The sequence below is a fragment of the Lissotriton vulgaris genome, chromosome 10, assembly GCF_964263255.1.
Source record: "Lissotriton vulgaris chromosome 10, aLisVul1.2, whole genome shotgun sequence".
NCBI classification, from domain to species: Eukaryota; Metazoa; Chordata; class Amphibia; order Caudata; family Salamandridae; genus Lissotriton; species Lissotriton vulgaris.
This window is the reverse complement of record NC_141698.1, coordinates 590,927,480-590,952,332: the sequence shown is the minus strand read 5'-3', so window position 1 is coordinate 590,952,332 and position 24,853 is coordinate 590,927,480. Positions and strand designations below refer to the sequence as shown.

At 44.0% G+C, this 24,853-nt stretch overlaps 1 protein-coding gene across 1 annotated transcript in view; it reads left to right on the top strand.

The window, feature by feature from the left end:
• XYLT1 (xylosyltransferase 1) overlaps window positions 1-24,409 on the top strand; it is a 661,442-nt gene extending 637,033 nt beyond the window's left edge. Inside the window, exon 11 of the mRNA XM_086941433.1 lies at window positions 23,916-24,409. Within this exon, the coding sequence (XP_086797559.1) occupies window positions 23,916-24,238 (323 nt within the window). The 3' untranslated portion in view covers window positions 24,239-24,409. The remainder of the gene's footprint in view (window positions 1-23,915) is intronic.
• Window positions 24,410-24,853: the final 444 nt, after the last annotated feature.

The window sequence follows — 24,853 nt, the reverse complement described above, 5'->3', positions numbered from 1 at the left end:
TTGACACTATGAGGTAGTCGATTCGCAATAAAAAACAAGTATTGGCATAGCCAATAGGTCTCGCCTTTGGGACTTTGAATTGTTTAGCCATGAAACACTTAATGTTGGTGCACCAAGGATATTGTGCTTGATATCAAAACACTTATAAGGCCCCAAAGGCGAGACCTATTGGCTATGCCAATGCTTTTTTAAATAAAGCATCTGAACCAATTAATCTTGAGTACAAAGAAATAGCAAAAGGTTGATCTGAAGTTACTGACAATGTACTTTAATATATGTTGTAGGACACATTCCTGATTAATCTTAGTCCATATTGTATCCTGATCCTGTAAATTATAGGGACCAATACGCAAAATAATTAGAGGGGCAGTTTGTGTCTGTGCATGTGCATAATTTAAGACTGTTTGGGTAGTCTTGGGCTTTTAAATCAAATGAATGCAAATATTATAAGGCTTGTTGATGCTATGCAGATCTATGTATTATTTGTGATTAATCTTAGGGTATTCACTTGTGACTTGCATTTCCTACCTGTTTTTCTAATTCTACACACACCTTTTGCACACATTTACACTTGGTAACTCATTTACGGTTAGGAAAATAAAAATCTCACTAATTTTATTATTTTCATGTATATTTTCTCAAAATAAATTGTATTCACACAGTGCTAACCTTTTCCTACACCGGTACAGATGTATACACTTTTCTATACTTTCTACCTCACTACTAATCTTATCCAAAGAACCAGTGCTAACTACATGGCCTAGCCTTACCCCATAGAAACCACTGCCACAACTAAGTACATCCACTCTGGGGTCCCATAGGAACCCTGCCCTCACCACGCCTACTTTAGAGGACTGCAACCCATCAGCACCATGCTCACATCCATTTTGATTGCCTCCACCTCTTCCGCAACCTTCCCAGATGCTTGGAAACAAGCAACCGTCCTCCAATTGCTGATAAAACCCTCTGTGGACCCTACAGACCAATATCCCTGCCATTCCCGGTCAAATACTTAGAGAAAATAATCAACAGACACCTCACCGAATACCTCAAAGATCCCAACACCTCAACACCTCAACACCACTCAGTCTGTTTCAGACTCAACCACAACACAGAAAGTGCCTTCCTTGCCACCAAGGATGACATCCACATGTCTCTGGACAGAGGAGATATAGTGACTCTCACCCTACTGGACCTCTCCACAGCATTTGACACAGTCTCCCACCGCATCCTCATCCAATGCCTACATGGCATCAAAATCCAAGGACAAGCACTCGGATGGATCTGTAGTAACATACATAAGAGGTTCCCTGAAAAAAAGTGCTTTAGTGGGGAAGTAACCAGGGATAACACAAGGAAAATAAACACAAAAACTAACTCCACAGGATGTTTATAAATTTGGTTAAGTATCCAGAATAATATGCCCCACAGGACATGTAGATTAAATCATTTATTTATCAGAATATATATATAATTGTTTTATATACATTTTTTTCATATTATCAATAATACATATTCAAACATTGTACGTATAAAAGACAATCAGAATACTGTACAGACATTGAAAAAGAGCCCCAACAGCACACAATAAAAAGCCTTACAATACTTGTACATGTCTCCAAATTAACAAACACAAAAACACAACCATAAAGTGAAAAACCAGTACAATATAAATACTAAAGTCAGATCGACATACATAAAAAATTACATACAAAACACAAATTAACAACAGAAATGCTCTGATGCGTGTTTTAGAGGTACCATGTACTTAGACACTCCTTCATCAGGGCACAAAATGTATGTAGTGGTCATAAGGCAGTCTGTAGCTCATAGATAGAGTTCATATGTCATATTTTACCGGCTCTGTACGCTGTAAAAACACAAGTTTTCAATTCGTTCCGATAGAGTAGAAATAGATTCTGCTCAGGGTACCAAATACCAGGCTGCTGACACTGGTTCACTGATAATTAAAAGCTGACCTTAGGTGTCTAAAGGATGAAATGAATAACTATTGGGCCAATTGACTGAAAACAGGCGCCTATGTACTTCAAGGGATGTCCGGAAGAATAAAAAGTATGACATGGGCGGCCGGAGGATCCGAATTTCTCTGGGGTATGGAAAGTGTTCAGGTGAAAAAACGAAACGTATGTGTACATCGGCTATCCTCAATGTGTTGGCTCCCAGCAGCCGAAGGTAGAGGTGCTCATATTCCCATATCCACCTGAATACGATATTTACCGGTGATTTACATAACAGGAGCTGAAAACAACCGTCCGGGGTCACTTATCCACCGTCGAAGTCTGATCTGCTACATTCTTACTGAAAAGACCCATTGAGTCAGCCCACCACCATACACCTCTGTTGCCCGCTGACTCAGCTCGACCCTCCTCAACACATATATGATCCCTTTAGCGATGTCCTCTTTTACGCCAATTACACCCAACTCATTCTCTTCCTCACGGACAAGACACCCAGTACTTGGATTAAGTTCAATGCCCGCATGACTAAAAAAGCCACTGGATGAAGACCAACTGTCTAAAACTGAACACAGACAAGACTGAAATCATGATCTTCAGGAAGAGCACATCACCGCAGGCTTCCACATGGTGCCGACAGAGCTCAGACCGACACTCACCCACACCACCCATGCCAAGAATCTCAGGATCTTCATTGACAACAAACTTGACATGACCACCCAAGTCAATGCAGTCAATGCCTCATGTTTTCATATGTTGAGGTGTTGAAGTTGATTTTCAAATGGCTACCAATCAGCAGCGGAAAGCTTTCATACATGCCTTGGTCATAAGCAGGCTGGACAATGGGAAAACCGTATATGCCAAGATCAACAAAAATCTTACCAGAAGGCTACAGACCATTCAGAACTTGGTGGCCGGATTCACTCTCAACCTTCCACGTTGCACTCACATCACACCACACCGGAGGGAGCTTCATTGACTCCCTATCCACAAACAAGTACAATTCAAACTCCTTACCCACAATTTCAAGGCACTACATAACCTTGGCCCAGGATACCACAACATTCGCATCTGCTTTCACAAACGTTCCAGACACCTCCGCTTGTCTGGACTCCTACTTGCACGTATCCCACTCTTGAGAAAGGCAGATCCAGCAGTTGAGTCTTCTCCTACATCACTGCTAAAGTAAGGCACGACCTGCAGCTACACATAAGAGCTCCTCCTCGCTTCTTGAATTCCACTAGAAGCTGCCAACCAGGGCCCTAGACTCACACCTGCTTGGTGCCAGGATACCCCCCCACCCCCCGGGTGCTAGTGTACTCTACAGATCTGCATATATTTGAATCAGTTTCATTAATCAAAGTTTAAACGCTCCTCTCAATTGTTGTACTACTCTGTGTTTCCTGGTTGGTAAGTGAAGCAGTTTTAGCCTGATTACTAGGAAATTCTTATGGACCCAGTTACCTGTTCCTGGTCCTGCTGTCAATTATGAGGTGTGCAGAAACTCTGTGCGTGGTCCTGTCTTGTTTCCCCCAGAATAATTGACTGTTCAAAACAACAAAAAATCTGTCATAAATGCAAGGAGGAATGGGGAATTACGGATGACTCATACCCTGAATTATACTGATGCAACAAGTAATTTCCTATTTCTCAGTGGAGCCTCAGGGTTCCCCTCAACATACCTTCTAGCTACACACCCTCTAAATTAGTGATGTCACTGGCAGTGGTAACGTCGTGGATGGAGAATTACTGGATGCAGGTCTGGGAAATCGTAAAAAGGCCCTTTATAGCAACAATTTCATATAGTTTGGCATACCTGTACAAAATGTCTGAATTTTCTTTTAGCATTATTTAGAATGTGGTCGTCGATTTTCTGCCCACTATGATTCCAGATGAAAATGTTCTGCCCACCATGATTCCAGATTAAAATCTCTCCCAAGGTAGTAGTGAAAAAAATCTGCCATATTTTTATCTTTACCATTAATGAACCCAGAGGTTGCTCTGGCACCATTTGCGGAGTCACCGTGGTAGAAAAACCTTTCATAAGGCAATCTGGCAAAGTCCTTCAGGGCTTACCGGAAATTCTGGTATTCAGCAAAGCCAAGTCATTTGTTAGTTTCCACATGTCTGGTTTATCCTAACAGTATGCGGGTCTGTCCCAGCCTTATGGGGACACAGGCAGACCTGTCCTTGAACGTCTGTGAAGTAATGCAGTCTGCCATCATTTTCATGATGGTACTTCATCGTGGTAACTGCCACACACGAGGCACCAGAAATGTGATCATAGTTTGGGCGACAGTTCTGCGCTCTTGTGTGACAAAGTCAACTCCGGAACTCTGCGGAGTCTAAAGTGTTCTGGCCAGCATTTATTTCCACTTCCTAGCAGGGCTTTAAGTTTGCTGGGTCTCACCGGGTCTGAGCACCTGCAGTTTTTTTAAGAAGGCCTCGAAACGGGTCTCTATCGGGCTCTGTTTTGTGCCCTGGGACAGGCGGTCCGTTTTTTTTCAAGCGTTATAAGGGAAGGGAAATCCTTTAAAGAGCCATTTTCTCTCTGGATTTCCCTTCTCTTTTTGAAACTCAGGAGCAGCAACATTGTTGTGGTGTCGCCAGGGCTTTAACACCATGCGCGCGGCGGCTTTTCCCGCTGTGCGCTGAGTTTTTAAAAAACACGCGGTTCATGACAAGCTCAGCTCGTCATGAGCGTACAACAGGCGTAACTCATGACGAGCTGAGCTCGTCATGAGCGTCGAAGGGGTTAAATGGAAGCTTTTTCAATATTAATACAAACCATAGTTGCTGCTCATTTATCTCAAGCAATTAACAACCATGGACAAAGCCAATAGTCCTGACTTCTTGTAGGTATGATGTTACTTGTTGTATCATATCTGGATGAAATGACAGAAACAACACTATACCAGTCGGGCGGCACACTATGCTAAGCACAAATTTTAAGCTTACGTGCTTTTAAGCTACGCCCCAATTACATTGGCCACTCCCCCTCGAGAGAACCCCCAGTTTTTTCATCCCACGTAAAGCCCTGCTTCCTTGTGTACTCTAAGTAGTGCTCCTGTGCTGCTGAAGGTGTGGTTGTGAAACCAGCTGTGCTTGGCTGATTCTTAATCACCTCATCGTCTAAATCAGACTCTTGCAATCCAAGCTAAAACAAGTCAACATAGCAGCATTCTCTTGAGGAGTATTGCCTTTCCAGTACAGCAGATATTCTTTGTATCAGAGAAAGCGAGCTCAAAGGACGGACGGATCATTTCTAGGACCAATCACCACATGACGCAGACATCAGAAGCTGCTAGCTGCTGTGACTGGCTAGCTCTGATTTCCTTATCACGCGGCGCAGCCCTTCAGACGGCTCTCATTTGTCATTCGTCTACCATCTGTCCTCGGCACGCGCACACTGCTTGCGTGAGGCTTTCTCGAGTTTTCTGATGTGAGGGATCCCCCGCCGTGCCTCATCTTAAACAAACACCAACCTGCCACCACTGCGAGCAACCCCTAGCTAGCACAGTTTCCACCAGAACAGCCCATGTACTCTTTTCCCTTTGCAAGTTTTGAATTAACATTTTTATTACAGAGGTGATGACAATCAAACACCTCCGGGTGAGATCGTCATCCCCAAGGGCTACATGCAAGATGAACATTGCGGTGCCATTTGTAGACAAAAATGTGTGAGTAAAATAAATGTGTGTGAACAAAAAATATATCGCACTTGCTGCATGCCCATTATTATTCTGAGTACAAATTGGCAAGTGAGGAACACGAACGGGGTATGTGTGCTTTGCCTGCCTTAGAAATTAGCACCTGGCTTTCTTCTGCGCACTATAAAAATTAGATGACACCTGATGAAAGGAAGCTCCCGGCATGCATTTCCTGGAGATGAAATAATTGCTATGTGCTGGTTGACATAATTTTAGGGGGCTGATGTTGTTCCTTGTGAAGGTGACAGTTATAAATAGCATAAAACGGCTAGCTATAAAATGCATGGAAAATTCAAGACTGGTTTGCTGTAAATGTACATGTGCCATATAAGCAAACAAGGCAAGGTGTGACAACGGCCCCGCAGCTTTTGGCCTGCCTCTAATGTGACTAAAGAAACCACATTTAATCAGATTCAGAATGGGTGCATGATTAAAAAAAGCTCCTTGAAACGAAGCATGCCAAACAAACGCAGCAATCAATATATTTACAACCAGCTAGAATGTATCGGATAGATTTCCAAGGGAAGGAGTAAAAATAAGAAAAATAATTATATGACTCTGCCCGAACGTGCTTTTTTCTAATTCGCAAAATAGACGTGATCTTCATGTCAGGTGTAAGTTTCCAAGCATACAATCGCACCTGTTATGTGACTTGTTTAGACTGCCTCTATATGGAATTGTACAAAGTCAGGCAGTCAAACATACTTTTATTTGATTTCGTTAAAAAAGTGGATAAAGCACAATAGCACAATAGTACAAGGAAGTTAAAAAAATGAGGATTAAAAAGGTGCAAAAAGAAAAAAACGCGATGCTGTCATGTACTGAGTCATCATCAATAGATAGTACACAAAGTACATTTTTATAGTCAATGCAATTTTGAGCAGGGCGAGGCGGTACTGTGAGCAAGGAGACCGGAAATGATGTCAGTGCAAGCGAATAAAAAGGTTCGAGCAGTCATGAAGGAACTGCTCCAGTTCATTCATGTTTGTCGTCTAATTCTTTGGCTGCCATTCTCCAGAGCGTCATGGCTTCACAAAATAGTTTGATGGAGCGGCCTCCAAGACATTGTATGACTGCGGTCCTGCATGTCCGTAGCTGTTTTTTTATCAGCAGCTCGCGGAGGACCATTTTCCGAGTTTCTAAAAGTAAAGGGCAGATGCATAAGAGATGTAAAAGGCTCTCTTCTCCTTGTCCGCTCATCCGGCATTCTTTTGTTAGCCATCCTTGTTTCCATTTTGGGGTTAAATCCTTCGTGGGGAATGACCCCAACTGTAACATTGTCAGATAATGCTTTTTATGTTGTGAAAGTGTTCTAACAAATATGGTTGTGGTTTATGCGACTGATAAGAACGAATCACTGCCCAAGCGTGATTTTTCTTTGAAAGTGTGCGCACATGTGCGTAGCATGGGGGGCTACAGAGTGGATTGCGGGCCGCTCAGATCTGCGAGGCCCCTGTGCGTCAGAGGTTCGGTCTTGTCTTGCCCTCTCATAGCCTTAAATGATTGCAACTGAACTGAACAGTAACCACCCCTGTTATTTACAGGGCTGCAAAGCTCCGGCAGCAAGCGCTATAGAAGTTGTTTCTAGTTTTCAGCCATTGCATGAGTTGCTTTCATTCTATGAATGAACAAACGTGAGGCCGCGAACAAACATGAAGCTGTATTGCGACACAGAAGCATGTTCATTTGTTTTATTTTTCACAGTACTGTATTTGTGCAATTGAACTTTTTTGTCTTCCTGGATTTTCAGCTTTCTTGAGTAGGGGACTTTTCCTATGTTGTGCAAAGAAGAAAACGTACCCGAATTATTCAGCGTCCTCTGCGCCTTCATCGGCCTGGTCGCCCCCACGCTCCTCGTGCCTCCTGCTACTTGTTTTCTGCCTGCTGACTACGCCTACGCCGATTGCTCCTTTCTGCAAGCGCCCCAGCCGCCGCAGAGCCGCCCGCCAGCCCGCACTCAATTTTCCCGCCGCTGCCTGACTGCAGCCCGCCGCCCCGCCAGCCGATTGGCTCTCATGCTCCCGCCACCCAGCGGACCCTCCCTCCCGGCTTCCTTCTTATGATACCCCCACGCACGCTCAGCGTTGACGCACAGCGGGCACGCCGATTGTGCGCCGAAGGCGCGCCAAAGGCAAGCCCATCTGCACCCGTCCGCGCCTGGACCACGCCCAGCGCTAGGACCCCTGACCCCCGCCGATGCAAGACTACTCGACGGACCTACGACGCCACCACCCTCTACGCACTCAACGCCGGCCGGAACCCTGCCTGCTACCGAGCCACCCCGAGACGCACGCACGGACCCTTCACCTGCCACGCCTGCAAGTTCTCCGGCATCGGGACCTGCACTGCACCCACCAAGCCGACAACCAGCAGCAACCACCTCAAGTGCATCCTGCTCAACACCCGCTCCGTCCACAGACACGCCGTGGAGCTCTGGAACCTCCTCGACTCGACTGCTCCAGACGTCGCCTTCCTCACGGAAACCTGGATGAACGCCTCCTCAGCGCCCGACATCGCCATCGCCATCCCGGACGGCTACAAGATCACCCGGAGGGACTGCGTCAACCAGACGGGAGGAGGCATCGCCATCGCCCACAAGAACACCATCCGCATCACGACCAACACCGACGACACCCTCACAGCCTCCGAACACCTGCACTTCCAGATCCACACCGACCCCAAGACCACCCTCAGAGGCACCCTCATCTACAGACCGCCGGGACCGCGCACACAATTCAGCGAAGACATCGCCGACTTCATCAGCTCGCACGCCCTCCCCTCCGCCGACTACATCCTCCTCGGGGACCTCAACTTCCACCTGGAGAACAACAACGACCGCAACACCACCACCCTGCTGGACAACCTTGCCAACCTCGGACTCAAGCAGCTGGTGACCACTCCCACCCACTACGCCGGCCACACGCTTGACCCCGTCTTCTCCTCCTGCAAGGACATCTCCTTCAGCCACGCCACCGGACTCCACTGGACGGACCACAGCTGCGTCCACTTCAGCTTCAAAAGGAACACGGTCCACCACCACCAGCACCAGGCTCCACGCAGAAGCTGGAACAAGATCACAGCCGACCAGCTCGCAGCATCCCTGATCCAGAACCCTCCCGCCACCTCAGTGAACCCCAACCATGCCGCCATCAACCTCTCGAGGTGGATCAACAACTGCGCAGACGACCTCGCCCCACTGAGGACCCCTCCCAGCAGACTCGGCAGCAAGAAAGCTTCCTGGTTCACCGACGAACTCAAGAGCTCCAAGAAGTACTGCCGAGCCCTCGAGAAAGCCTGGCGCAGAGACCCGACACCAGACAACATGACCACCCTAAAGCTCGCCACTCGAAAACACCACCACCTGATCCACAACACCAAGAAAACAGCATTCAAGGAACGACTGGACAACAACGCCCACAACAGCAAGGAACTCTTCAACATCGTCAAAGAGCTCTCCATCCCCAGCGCCGGGAACAACGACATCACCCCATCGCAAGACCTCTGCAACTCACTCGCCTCGTACTTCCACAACAAGATCGCAGACATACACAACAGCTTCAGCACACAGCCGACGCACCCTACGACCGCACCAGCGCCCCCCACCACCACCCTCCACGCCTGGACCCCGATCAACACCGAAGAGACCATGCGCACGATGAACTCCATCTACTCCGGATCCCCCACTGACCCCTGCCCTCATCACGTCTTCAACAAGGCTGACTCAGTCATCGCACCCCATCTCCGAGTCATCATCAACGCCTCCTTCGACACCGCAACCTTCCCGGAGAGCTGGAAGCATGCCGAACTCAGCGCCCTCCTAAAGAAACCATCAGCCGACCCCACCGACCTCAAGAACTACCGCCCCATCTCGCTGCTCCCGTTTCCTGCCAAAGTAATCGAGAAGACCGTCAACAGACAGCTGGCCGCCTTCCTCGAGACAAATGGATCCCTCGACCCCTCGCAGTCCGGCTTCTGGGCGAACCACAGTACCGAGACCGCCCTCATCGCAGCCACTGACGACATCCGAGCCCTGCTCGACAACGGCGAAACAGCGGCCCTCATCATACTGGACCTCTCCGCGGCGTTTGACACTGTCTGCCACCGCACCCTATTGCAACGCCTGAGCAACGTCGGAATCCAAGAGAAGGCACTGGAATGGATCGTCTCCTTCCTCACCGGAAGTACACAGAGAGTCCGCCTCCCCCCGTTCAGATCAGAAGCCACCGAAGTCATTTGCGGCGTACCACAAGGATCTTCACTCAGCCCCACGCTGTTCAACATCTACATGAGCCCCCTTGTGGCCATCGCACGCCAACACAACCTCAACATCATCTCCTACGCCAACGACACCCAGCTGATCCTCTCCCTCACCAACGACCCCGCCACCGCCAGAACCAACCTTCACGAAGGGATGCAAGACGTAGCCGAGTGGATGAGGAACAGCCGCCTGAAACTGAATTCGGATAAGATGGAAGTCCTCATCCTGGGATCGTCGCCATCCGCCTGGGACGACTCCTGGTGGCCCCCTGCCCTGGGCAGCGCACCCAAACCAACGGACCACGCAAGCAACCTGGGCTTCATCCTGGACTCCTCTCTCTCCATGACCAGACAAGTCAACGCCGTCTCCTCGTCATGCTTCAACATCCTACGCATGCTACGGAAGATCTTCCGGTGGATCCCCACCGAAACCAGGAAGAAGGTCATCCAGGCCCTCGTCACCAGCCGACTGGACTACGGCAACTCCCTCTACGCCGGAACCACTGCCAAACTCCAGAAAAGACTTCAGCGGATTCAGAACGCCTCAGCACGACTCATCCTGGACATCCCCCGACGCAGCCACATCTCCGCACACCTAAGAAACCTGCACTGGCTCCCCGTCAACAAAAGAATCACTTTCCGGCTCCTCACCCACGCACACAAAGCCCTCCACAACCAAGGACCAAGATACCTCAACGAACGCCTCAACTTCTACACTCCCACCCGCCAGCTTCGATCGACCAGCCGCGCCCTCGCCGCCGTCCCCCGCATCCGAAGAGCCACAAGGGGAGGAAGATCCTTCTCCTACCTGGCCGCCAAGACGTGGAACTCCCTCCCCACCCACATCCGCCTGACCCAAGACCACCACGCCTTCAGGAAGCAACTCAAGACCTGGCTGTTCGAGCAGTAGCAGGCCCCCCCTCCACAAGCGCCTTGAGACCCTCCGGGTGAGTAGCGCGCTATACAAATGCGTTGATTGATTGATTGATTGATTGATTCAAGAATGAAAATATTTTTGGAAAAGAGGATGCAAGAAGTCACAATGTTACCAACCCCTGGCGAGGACTGTTTGCCTGCCCCTCTCTGAGCAGTGATGTGCTGCTGAAGTCCCAGTCTGTGCTCCCCCTCCCTCCATAGCACCACGGAGCAGCACTTACCGGTTGTAAAGGAACAGAACAGCAGCAGGATTAATAACAGCCTTTTAATTTGAAACCATTGACTGAAAGTTTAGGGTGTGCCCATTGGCTGTGCTTGGACATCTGTGCTTGTCTTCTGCTGGAGCTGTGTACATGGACTTTGCTCATCTCTTCCATAATTCACACAGATGCTCATATGTGGTTTGTCTCGACCAGTATTGGGGCAGCTTTTGAACGTACAACTCTGGATGCGTTTTTAAACTTGTTGTCTTTGTTGATGTGCATTTATTTGAATGACAAATCGAGTCATATTTGCTACTAAATATTGAAATATACTTTCCCTGCCAATGCAGAAGTGTTTATTATTGAGTGTACTTACAGGACTGATTTTCTGACGGATTTTGGCTTATATTTTGGACTAATTGACCTGTTCATATTAACTAGAAGCAATATTGTGTTTGAGAACATATTAATTTTAGTGTTCAACATATATCTAGAAAATACTCGTTTCTGTGCACGCTCCATTTCTAACATGAGAATCTAGGAACTAGGAGCCTATGTAACTTTTGCCAAGGATCACAGGGTTGGTTAAGTGACAAGTTTAGATATAGCCTGGGCCTCTTGATTCCAACGTGTGCACCTTAGCTAATAAACCTCGTATTGCCTGAAATATTGCTAATGTCATTGGCAGGCAATATAGAAACAGGATAGGATGCACAATACAATAATGATTTGGTCTGCCTGGTTTTAGCTTGTTTCTGTTCATTGTAAAGTTATTGCATTTGTGTAAAGATTCGCTCTTGTCGGTGTGGGTTGGTCATTGCTTTACGATTGTGCGCTAACCTTAGTGGCATCTCTCTCTGTGGTTGTGCATGTTCTGTACCAGAAAGGAAGGTCAGTTTCATGCAAGCACTGAGTGTGTGTAAAGGGGATTGTGACTTGCAAGTGTTCTCAATATCTGTGTACATTGAGCTTATACATATGTGAACTCCTCATCGACAGATGATAGCAAAGTTGCAACTTCAGTGAATATCTGTGGAAACATTGCAACTTCTTGGAGCAGGGACACCATGAGGGTAGGGCCATCAGAGAACTTTGGGGACGAACATCAGCCAAAATGGCTTAATAATTGGTTGTTTTGTGGTTTATTGAATAGTTCGCACCTTCAGAAGCTTTTTCACCCTGCACCACAAAAGCCACTGACAGGACTGTCTTAAAGACAATGCCTTTCATTTTATGTTGTAAAAACGAAAACAAAAATAAAAGGCATTGTCATTTGCAAGGTCAATAGCTCAAACGTGCGTAAATGCGAGACCTATTGCATTGCAAATGCTTGTCTAATAAAGTAGTTTCCGCATCATGGAATGCGACACATATTTATTGTTATCAAGCCACATTCAGTGTGGCTCAGCCATCTTAATGGAACAATGGCTCTCCTGTGTCTATTTAACCAAAACCAAACTCTAGAGTACAATGGAAACTTTAAAGCATGTGCTTTTCTTGTCATTAGGAACCATATAATTCACACTGCTTAAAAGGTTAATATGGCAATGTGCTAAATCCACTGCTCTCTGGGACTAGTAAATTTGCGATGAGATTTGTTTCAGTCCTGCAGCGTCTGTTGCCCTTTCACGTGCCAAATATCTAGTGAGCATGTACTCACCACAGCTTCTGCCAGCCGTAGAGATTTTATGGTGATTATCTGACTGTACAGAAAATGTCTTCACTACTACCCCTTTTTACCGTATTTTCTTATAAAACTCTATATTTATTTTTGTTTTCATCAGAACACGTACTGCCAAAAACAGCATCTCAGCAACGCATTTTAACTCAATTTTAGGATTATGAAGCCTTTGTGGGCTTTAATTATGTTTAAAAGCATAATATTTGGTGCAGAGGAATGTAATAGGTGTTGAGACAAATAAGTAAAGAGTGAAAATGATGTGGGAAAATAGAACGTTTTCATTCGTCGAGCACTTTAAAGATACCATGTTGCTCTGTCTTTGGCCATTTTTGGATAAGGGACCGAGGAATTATAGCCCTCTATTTCACAATTAAGAAGGCATTTCCTAACAAATTAAATAGCATAGGGGGTTTCATGCCCTTTGCATGTACTCTGCAGGGTACAGTACGAATAAGCAGTGGCAGCTCCTCCGCCGAAGCAAAGCAGCGTCGCCCCATTGCTTTTAGCAGTGGAAATGAAGGAAAAATAAAATTATTATTACTGGACATTATTATCAGTTTATTTCTTCCTGTGTCTTTGCGGGGCAGACCGGCCAAACAGTCATGCACAACTTGCATATTCTCAATGTAAACTGCATTACAGGCTGCATGGCAAACATGCCCAGGTCCCCATTCCCCATCTGAGTGACGAACCAGAGCACTCAGATCAATCACAATACTGCCTTTCAGCGTTGTGATTGGTCAAGGGAGTCTGGCTGCTTCCTCTTCCAGCTGGAGCGGAGGGACGATGGCGAGGGATGACACGGAGAGATGCAAGGAGGTTAGTATTCTTTTTTTTATCTTTCGCCCCACACGTCCCCGCCACCCGATCCGTGCCAGTCGATACAGCGAATATGGACAGTATCAACTCATTTTTTAAACTTATACGATCAATAAAATTATGTACACCCTTTTAAAGTCATATATACACATATTCCTTTATTTAGTGTGTTAATGATCTTGTTTGATTCAGAAGCTTGACTTTAACTCCCATTAATTTCTAAATACTAAGATTTAATCTTCAGTCCGGCTGAATTAATGAATTAATAAACTCGCCTCTCCTTGATACTTAATGTATCATCAACAGGTTTATACATTTTCTCCCAGCATCCTCCCCTAGGACATTTATCCAGGCTCTTATCCAGTCACCCCTGAAATGTTGTAATTGCACACTTCCTTCTAGCACATTCAAAATGTCACAGCTCATGTGGTCCTAGGTCTTACCCATCACCTTAACTCCTTCGATGCTCATGACGAGCTCAGCTCGTCATCAGCCACGGGGCTCGTGTGCTCATGACGAGCTGAGCTCGTCATGACTGTTAGAACACTCTCATGCTGGGCTAATTCCCCTGCTGTGCGAGCGTTCTATGAAAACGGGTGGGGTCATGACGAGCTCAGCTCGTCATGAGCACACGAGCACTGTGCTGCATGACAAGCTGAGCTCGTCAAGGACGCGGGGCGCTGTGCGCGCCCCCCTCCCCCCAGCACAGTGGGAGAAGGTGCCCAGCAGCGAAGGTGTTAAGATCTCTGTCAACCTCAAATCACTTTACTGGCTTCCCTTTCAGAAACGTTACTTGACTCTATGACTCTGCTGTAGGAATCTGTATTATTTTTCCACATATTTTATGAACTCAATGTTCACGTGGTACCAGTGCTTAATTTGAACCAGTGCTTTCCGGTGCTCTGCACTGGCCCTTAATCATCAACACAGGTGCTTTTCATGCGCACCAGTTAAAGACCCATTCATTTATGGTAGGCACAGGGAGATTTGCCCAGAATCACAGGATATTGAGCCAAAGTTGATACTCAAACCTGGTTTCCCAGCTCCGAAGTCTGCGGCTCTAGCCATTGCATCACATACTCTCCCCACTTTCATGGTTAGCAGTTGGTTCTATTTTAGGTGGCAATAACAAATAAAATGGGCTGGTGCAAGCTGTCTCCAGATGAGAGCCTCAGCACTTATTTTAGTACAAATTAACCACTGTGTGGGTTCAACCCACCAAGTCTCTTCGTTCAGCCAAACCTTTGGCCGTCCCTGAATTCTGGAAATCCTAGACTGTTAGTCAAGCTTTTTCTACCACCCTTGCCAAAGATTGGAACTCTCTGCCTTTACACTCTTGATCTACGGTATGCCATACATCTTTTTACAAGTAATGGGAAACCTAACTCTTCAATCTTTAGATTTCTAACTCTCAAATATCGTTTCTTTTTTTCACTTCTTGTGTTCTTTTCACTAGAGCAAGGACACTGGGTAATTGTGAATGCTCCAAATTCACATTTATAAATTAATTTATTCATATATTTCCGCCCACTTTGGCAGTGTTTGTCCTTCACACCATCACCGCCCTCTACAGCTTTTGCTCTATCCATGCAGTGATGTAAACAGTGTGCTTTCTGGGGTAGGTTTGAGGGTGCTAGAATGCAGACTTCAACCCTGAATACCCCAAAGTGGTCATTCATTTGTAATGTGCTAATGTCTTCTGCATAGATAAGCGTACACTCCAAGAGCCCAATGACATTCAGCATTTCAGAAAGAGCTGTGCTACCACTTCTGTAAATATAACCTTCACTGGTAGGTGGCAACACCAGTGTTAGGGAAACATTTACAGCAAAAATGATACATGGAATTGCTATAAACATACCATAACATAATCGCCTTTGGGGAAAATTTTGTAGAAGTTAAAATACAATTCCAATGATTGTTCAACATAAAGCATGATCATATATATTGAACTGCAATAAAGCTTCAATTAAATGTTGGACTCTATGGACTTTTTTCTCCAGCGTGTCAGACATGTTCGTATCATAGCCAGTCAGGTAATTTCCTTTTGGTAGTTGTGCACCTTCAAATGATTGCACCTTACGGTATCTCAAGCTGTTGGTGGACAATTAGTACAACAAATGTGTGCCTGAGTCGGAATGAAGAGTCACATATTAGGGGGTTCTTCTTGAGGCTAAGTGTGATTGGAGCAGTAGTCATCTGAAAGCCCAAGTGTTTTATACAACACTGTCTTCTGCTGCTTCATTGTAGAACCTGAAAAGGTTTTGAGTATCACACAAACAAAATACATATTTCTTGTCAGCATCTGTGTTAGAAATTGGCTTTTCTGGTTGGCTAGGTTATGCACCAAAGCCAGGCAGAATTCACCACTCTAGCCAGGGCAAGTAAGTTACACAGCAAAGATTACCTGTGATCACCCTCTGGTAGCTTGGCGCAGAGCAGGCAGGTTTATCATCAGAGTCAATGTGTAAAGCATTAGCGCAACACACGCACACAATAACACAATAAATACACCACAAAAGAGACTCTACACTGAATTATGTAAAAATTGCCTGTATTGTACATAACACGAGCCAAAAACAACAAAAATCAATACTGTGCATACTATGCAATTACTTAAACAGTACTCTTTATCCTATGCAAGGCAGGAATCAAAACAAAATACATCAGTACATTAGTGCACGTAATGGAAGTCAGTTATGAAGAAAATACATGACTCACCATATATCATCATAATCACTCCTATTAAACTGTATGTGGTACTAAGGATCCAAATATAGGGCATATCAGCACCTGCATGCCTATGACTTCAATATGGTAATTACAGTGCCTCTAAATGTGGCAATGGGGAGGGCCTATGTTGAGAACTCACCCCGAATTACCATAAGGAACAAGTGCCAAAGGTAGGTTACAAAGGGGGCTCCTGTTGTGGAATCCAGTAGGGAGACTTTGCAGGGTCCCCTGCATAAAAAATGTGCAGTGCAGCAGCCCACAAATGTGCGGTGTAGCTGTTGACTAAGGCAGCCTTTAACAGCAACAAAGCCGCCCTGAGGTTGCAGCATATCCGGGCCCTCTCAGGGGCCTCTCAAGACAGCTGTCGATAAGTCAAAAACTGAGCCTCCTGCGAAAACGTTGAATGGCTTCGGGAATTCAGGGTGCAGCACTTCATTCAATCCCTGGAAAAAGATAGTGCCGGGGAGAGCCTCCAGCACGGCTACACTCCCCACAATCTGGCTGATAGTTGATCCCAGCTCTCCACGCCTCTTGTGGCAGGGCTGCCTTGCCAGGGATTGGGGTTCTTGATGGCTTGTTAGTGAGGTTTGCAGATAGTCAGACAGCGACACGGGACAGCACCTCTCCCAGCATTGTGCGGTGGGGTTCACCTCACAGGGGGATGCTGTAGATCAACACATTGCGCTTTCTGGGAGAAAGTTGAAGAGCATTCTACATGCGCTTTCTATTAGCAGCTAAAAAATACAACAGGAGGAGTCCTGTAAACCGAGTTCAGACCTAGGTAAATGTAGTAACAAACAACAATGTCTCAACAGCTAATATTTAATAGACAATTAATCAAATGTAAACAAATACATAAGAGAGGCCCCACAATTGAATGTCACAGACTGTGTTTGATGTTGTAGCGGAAAGGCATTCATTTCAGCCAGCATTACTTTTTCTTCAATATCAGTGTAATCACAAAGGTGCACACATAGCGCTTGTGTAAGGGTGAACGGTACAAGTGAGGCAAGTGATATGGTGGGAGCGCCAAAGGCATGATTAAAAATGGTACATAACATGAGCAGTGCTGTCACAATTAATTTGAAACATGTTATGAGACAAAGAATCTGTAGGAATGCTTTACTTTGTCTCTGTCAGCTGCTGGTTCTTGGGCAGTGCTGTATTCTGCCAACACAAAGTTGTGGCCCAAAATTGGTGCACGTTGCAGCTTCCTCTTTAACGCTGGAGGCAACCACACACCATTTGGCAAAGAGAAGCACTTACTACACACTAGTATAAATCACCAGAGAGGGATCAAGCACAGCTCCTTTTGTAGAGCGCACTGCTGCCAGACTCATAGGAAATTGAGTGCCACATTGGAGGTGCTCAGGGGCAATCTTTTGTGACCCTGAGATTGCGGAGAACAGGGGGCAAGCCATTAAGCCTTTGGAGGACACTTGGGGTCCTAGCCCAGCAGTAAGGAGCAGGCCAGCATCACAAGGCAGGGAGCAGAGTGGCAGTTCTTCCTGCAGCACAGCACACAACAAGAAGCAGGCCAACTCAGCAAAGCAGTTAGCAAAGTGGCAGTTCCTCCTGGCAGCATAGCAGTTCCTACGTGTAATAAAAGGGGAGTTTTAGGCTCCGCAAGTCATTTTAAATGCTGAGTCAAAGTGGCAGTAAACTGTGCATGCAGGCTCTGCAGTGGCAGGCCTGAGATTGGTTTGAAAGGCTACTTCAGTGGGTGGCACAAGCAGTGCTGCATGGCCACTAGCAGCATTTAATTTACAGGCCCTGGGAATATGGGATACCACTTTACAAGGAAATTACAAGCAAATCATATATTCCACACAGTTGTAATCCAATCATACCGTATTTTAGAGGGAGAACACATGCACTTCAGCACTGATTACCCGTGGTAAAGTGCCCAGAGTTCTAAAGCCAACAAAAAGAAGGTCAGAAAAATAGGCGGAGGAAGGCAACAAGTTTGGGGATAACCTTGCAAAAAGAGCAAGGTCCAACATCATGCTTCATTCAATATGCTTTATTAGTGTAAACATTTAAATAATTTATAATCAAAAGATATAGTCAGCTTTTCTTTGCTGACATTACCCAAGTTCCTCTTGTATTAATCCCTTCCCTATTGCCATTCCTTAGAGTTCCAAACCCCAAACTGTAGGCAGCATTTGGGATGAACATGTATGTGTTTTGAGAGATTATAAGCAGATGTTTGGAGAAAATGTATTCACTATCCAAAATATATTTAAAGCTGATTTTGAGTGATAATTCATGTGGTGCTGTGGAGACCTATTAATAATATATTTACCTTGGTGCTGGAGACATTGCAGCTGTGGCTATTATATATTACCCATGTAGAAACATTCCATATTGACAAAGATTTTTTTATATCAGTGCTGTCAATTATGCCTGATGAGTTGAGGTGATCACTGCTGGTAATCTTGCGTATGGTGGCCACTAATGTAATCTTGTCTGATGTGGTCACAATTCAACACTAATAATATTAGTAGCTCAGGATGAATTGAATTTCATTCAGCATAAGTAGCTCTTACAGCAGAGAATGGTGGAATTCCCTGGTCTAGAGTTTCAAGCCATATGTTCTTTTTCTAAGCACTGTAAATAATAGATGTTCACACAATTAAATAGTAATCAATTTGTAGACCTTTTAAATTGATTGAATGTGAACTTGTGATCTGCCACTAACTTCTTATTTCAGGAGAGAACCTTCATATGAATACATCATCCTACTAGTGTTAAGGGAAATATAAGGTGCAAAACGTCAATCCCTTGGTATGACTGTGGCCTCAGAAAGTGCCCTACTACTATAGCCACCCTGCTAAAAAAACATATACAGCAGATCCCTAAGTTGTGCCCTGTTATCATGGGGAGTTTTGCTCAAGTTCAAGAAGTCTTTATTCGATTAATTCATCATGAAAGACATAGATACAAAGTAACACAATAACATATATAAAAAACAGTATTAAATCGTTGGTATCGAATAGCTTCTTGCAAAAGTATACAAAATTTAAAAGATTCAAATACAAATTACCACAGTAGTGCAGAATAAAACAGACTCGGCTAATTTAAGTTATTAGACCTACTTCTAATAATCCAGGCCCAGCCCAAAAACTTTGCTACCCCCACCACAATAATCGGATCCAAATTAGTTTTTAACAGTCTCAGGGCCTCAGCAGACGAGCGTGTACCTAGTTGGCTACAGACAGGTTTTAGCCATTTAGATCTGGGGGCTGAGTATTGGGGACACACAAACAACATGTGAGATAGACTTTCCCCTAAGTTTTGCTCTTCATTGCCTGTAGCCAGCGTAGATACTGTGTTTGGATTTTCAAACAATCCCTCTTCCATTTGTAATAAATTTGCAGCTGCAGATACACTTCACTCTTATGCACTGGCACCTGTGATACATAGAGACATTGTGATTGAGAGCTGCTGATGTTGGCTAGATCCTGCACTGACAGCCATCTTATACTTGGAAGCAGCATCGACCTATATATAGCCAATAAAAAGCCCATTCATGTCAATGTTTTCATTTAAATTTCTACCCTTAGTTACATCCCGGCTCATACATATCTCCTTTCCACTCTGCTTCCACGCAAGGTTACCATTAGACCTATGTTGTATCACACTGACCCCATTGCATTCATGACATGCGGCTGGGGGTGCTGTCACCATAAAATGTTAACTGCTGAAATAGCAACCCCTAATCCAGTAAAGCAGACCTCTCTTGAGGTCAAGCAGAGGTTTCTGGGCAGATACCTGAATGTTTGACCTCTTCCATGTGCCATTTTGAGTGGGAGTGTTGGGAAGCCCTGGGGATACTCTGCAATCAGTTCTCCTCTCAAAATTGAAAGAACTAAGGACCAAAGCATTGGCTGCCTCTTCATATGACCATTTGCTTACAAGTTTTGTCATGGATTATATTCACTTCCTTAATTATGGCTTAGACAATATTTAGATGTCCTGAGTGGCATGGCTTTCACATTTTAGGTATACATTTTTATAGCTTTCTTTGCTGAAGATTATCGGAAGCGATGTCGGTTAAGGGAGGGTTAGGTCAGGCAAGAACCATCAAGTCCTATGGGAAGTGGCTAGAAACTGTTACTTTACCAAGTTCAGCACAAATCCCTTTACTGTCCCTCAATATATGAACATTCCAGTTCCTTCTTGGGCACACTGAACTAGCACTTTCCTAGCACCATGATAGGACATTCGGGATGATGTGCTACAAAATCCCCTTTTGAGATCAGTCAAATTTAAAATTATAAACTCAACTTAAATGTGAGGAAGGACAGTAGTAGTGGAATTTACATGCATGTGAAACGGTTGTGATGGTTATAAATGTAGGTACTAGGATTGCCTTTACAGTCAAAATAATAGAGTTTTGAACTTACGGCACAATAGAGTCATTATAAAAACATAATCACAGTTATTCTACAAAATAGATGCATTTTACAGCTTTGTTATGCAGCTTGAAGACTAATATGCTTTAACTATCAATAATGTCCCAGTTCCTTGTGTTATGTTGTGTTGCTAACAATAGTCTACTAGTAAATTGTATCCAATTATCTATTTTGCAGAAAAAAATCTTGAAACCTCAGCACCTAACTTTAAGTTAAAATTTGTATGTTTGTTTTAGTTGTACATATTGTTTCTAATGTGTTAAAGTGTCAAACTTCCAAATGAATTTCTATAGTAAAAAAAGTTTTAAAAACATGCTTAGAAATTAAGTGTTCTTATGCCAACTAACACTAATTGTTGAGTGCTCCCAAGATGCAGTGCATGTATCAAAGGGCCCAGTGTGGACACGCAAGTCAAACAGCCTGAAAATATTCCCAAGTCTATAGACATTACTAGGTCATTCTTGGCAAGTTAGTGGTGTCTGAGCGCAGAACAAGCTTGCCTTACAGAGAGGTGAATAAGCTCATTGGTGGGAGCCAGACGAAGTGTATCTTGGCAACTCTGCAAAATCATCTGCACAGTGTTGCATGCTGACATTGCACAAAATGTACCTGAAATTGAATGATAGGACTATGTGAGACAATAATTCGCACCTCCACACATAGAACGGAAAAGGCGGAGTTGTTTTAACCACGGTATTTTCACTTCTACTGCCAGGCAGAATGTTCTTTTAGCAAAGCAAGTTACCTCTTAAGAAATAAAACACCAATATTTTAATGATTTACTACCAAGAAGTAGTGGTAGTTTGGATGCAGAGATATGAAAATCTGCATTTTTTTCTTGCATAAAAACTTCGAGTAGGAATGTGGTATACACTGTAAATAAAAGTGTAATTTGTTTTTTTTTCTTTTAAAGATGTGTGTGGTATTTGTTTTTAGGTGTTCATCACCATCACTAGTTGCTTTTAAAATATGAACCATAAGAAATATTTTCAATCCTGTAGGTCTTAATGGGACCCTCATTCTCCTCATTTCATCACAGAATAACATTCACACAAAAAACAATTATAATCAGTTTCTCCATATTTGGCTTTGTACTGAAATCAACACGCAATCTTGACCTCATGCAGAGCCACATGGTGGCACTCAACATTCTAGATGTATGTGATGTGCTGTACCTTGCCTGGGCTGCTGCCAACGACCGACGCTACCCTTATTCAGAAAGACCATCTGAACTCTAAACTTGCTTTTTCAAGAAATTACTTCACAAAGGTGATTCAAATATCTTTTCATTCATTCCCCTTCCCTCTTTATCTTTCAGCTGATCCCTATTTTCTCCGCCTTTCTCGATATACGTAAGAGGCTACTTCGGTAAATAGAAGTCAACATTATTTAAAAATATATATATATATACATATATATATATATATATATATATATATATATATATATATATATATATATATATATATATATATATATATATATATATATATATATATATATATATATTTAATGTTATAGTAGGTAGGAGTTATTTTAGATTTAGAAGAATATTAAATGCCAACAAGAGTAGGTTTCAACAAAAAAGTATTATAAAATAAGCAGAAACTTCTTTGTGTCACTCTTTGGTACCAAACTGTGTCCAACAGTACCTTGGTGGTAATCTTTCATTTACATTTTTGGGTCTTTGGTGTGTTGCCTTGTGAAGTATTTTTTCCAAAGACTATCTATCTCAACAGACTCATTCTATAACATCCATATTTCATGGTTAGGCTAAATCTTTGGCTTTGATGCGTTGCACGCATGATAAAATTATTCTGAAGTACCATGTTTGATTTGTAGAGTTGCGCGTCTATGATCCTCAGCTGCGTGCATTTAAATGACTGTTCTGCATTAAGCTCAGCTGTATGCTTTGTCAAATGGTGAGCTAGTGATGTGTAGCCTGGAATTTGTACTGTAGGTACACCCGCCAGGACACATTTCAATGTCTTAAAGCGTAACACAACAAAGTTGCACAGCTGGTCAGTTTGTAAGTAGGCTTTATTCGTTTAAGTATTTCCCTGCAGTGTCAGAATTGCTGCTCCTTTGCCAACAAGTCTCTAACTGCCTTTATTACAATCTCACCACCACACAGGAATGTGGAACCATAGGCAAAGATCACATTCCTCATCCCTCACAAGGTAGTGAAGACAGAGACCAAATGTAACACACAGACACCCCACAATTCTAAACTGTGTATGATATTGTGGTTATGCATAAATGTTATGGCATAAGTGTATTATACAAAGTTTTGCTCTCTCCCTTATTTTTTGCCTGCCTTCCCCTGGGATAATGATTTTACGCAAAGTCAGTTCAGTATATTTTAGTTGACAAGGCTTTTTATCGAATCAAAGAGGTGATTGCACTGCTGTGCCCCAGGCATGCCTTCTTTGCATACATTTTAAGGAGATTAGCACTGTGTAACACATATTGTAGGCAGCACAACGGTCAAGTTTCAAGCTAAAATCTTTTAGTGCAGGAAAGTTGATCAACAATGCCATGTGAAGCACTTTTGACTGCCTAGCACCCTAAAGGCACTCACACAAACCATGTTGTCAATTTTGGCCTGAATTATAATCCTGTTGTCACTGTGAGATGCTAAAGGGCAGTAAATCCAAAACTCAAAAGCAAGTTTTCTCCTCAAGTACATCAATAGTCTGGAACTCACAACTGTCTTGTTCCTAATTTCCCTGATTTATAAAAAAAAAAAAGAAAGTCATTCCTGTTATTTTTCTGACTCCCTGCTAGCATGGAACCCCGAACTCTCTGTTGAACTGCCTCCTATGTTTATATTACAATGTTGTATTTAAGCCACTGTTTGTCTGTTCTTTTAGCTAGTCTTTACCTTCTGTGGTGGCACGTAAAACGCCCCACTGCCCAGAGACTAGGTTTACACAGTATTTTTGGTAGTGTAAATATTTTTTCATTATTTGTGATTACTTTAGGGCTCTAATATATTTCTATTAAATATGCACAATAGTATGGTTCTCAAATGAAAAACAAATAGATATGCACCCTGAGAGTAAATAGGTCAAATTTTGGGTCAATTTGAAAGAGCATTTAAAATTTTGATTGCATTGGGAAAGTTCTTATTATGAATTTGCTTTGTTGCTTACTAATGTGTTATATCTGTTGTATTCCAGAGGAAGCTGCAAAATTCCATGGAGGTCCCCCTAAGAATGCATACATGGAACAGAGTTTCCAGGGATTGAATCCAGTTTTAAACATTCCAATCAATGCTGCACAAGTAGAACAGTCAAGGAAGAATGCTGCCCTCATCGGCATGAAGTTGGAAAACTGGTTGGACATTTTGACAAACAGCCTCTGGTCAGCTGTGGACATTTGTGCAACTGGCCCAACATCTTGTCCAGTCATGCAGTCATGCAGTCAAACAGCATGGAGCTCACTTAGCCCAGACCCTAAATCAGATATGGGCCCGATCAAGGCCGATGGCCGTCTGAGGTAGCATCTGTTGTACTTATCTACGGCATGGGATTTAAAAGGGAATTTTATCATTTCTATTGAACCTGACTGAAGATTTCAAAACTTTCTGAAAGAGTGTTTGCTTGTCTCCTACAGTTTAGATTTTTATGGATAAGTTGTAAATGTGGTTTTATAAAAAAAAATACATATTCCCACTCCCTTGTTTACATCTAACATAGAAGCTACTAGTAGTTTATGTGACATTTGATGCACATCTCTTTCGTTAAAATTTATTTATATTATATATTTTACTTTAAATACCTATTACCAAAGGGCTTTTTTAAGATTAAATATTGAGTGGTCGATAAAACATTTGATTTGGCAGTGTGGGAGCCAGCCACCATTCGAGGGCCCTGCTCCCACACCGCCAAAGCCTTATAGATGCTGCCCGCCAGATAACAAGTTTCCTCGTGTCTGGCGGGTGGAACTTTGGCATTGCCATGGGGGTTCCCATTAAAAAGGCACCCCAATGGGAGCACCAATGGCCGGTCCTGCACTGCATTGCAGTCTATGCAATGCAGGAAAGAGGGTGAATGCACACAGGAGGGCACAACATGTGCCCCCCTGAAGGCACCCCATGACCTGAGGAACCAGGGGG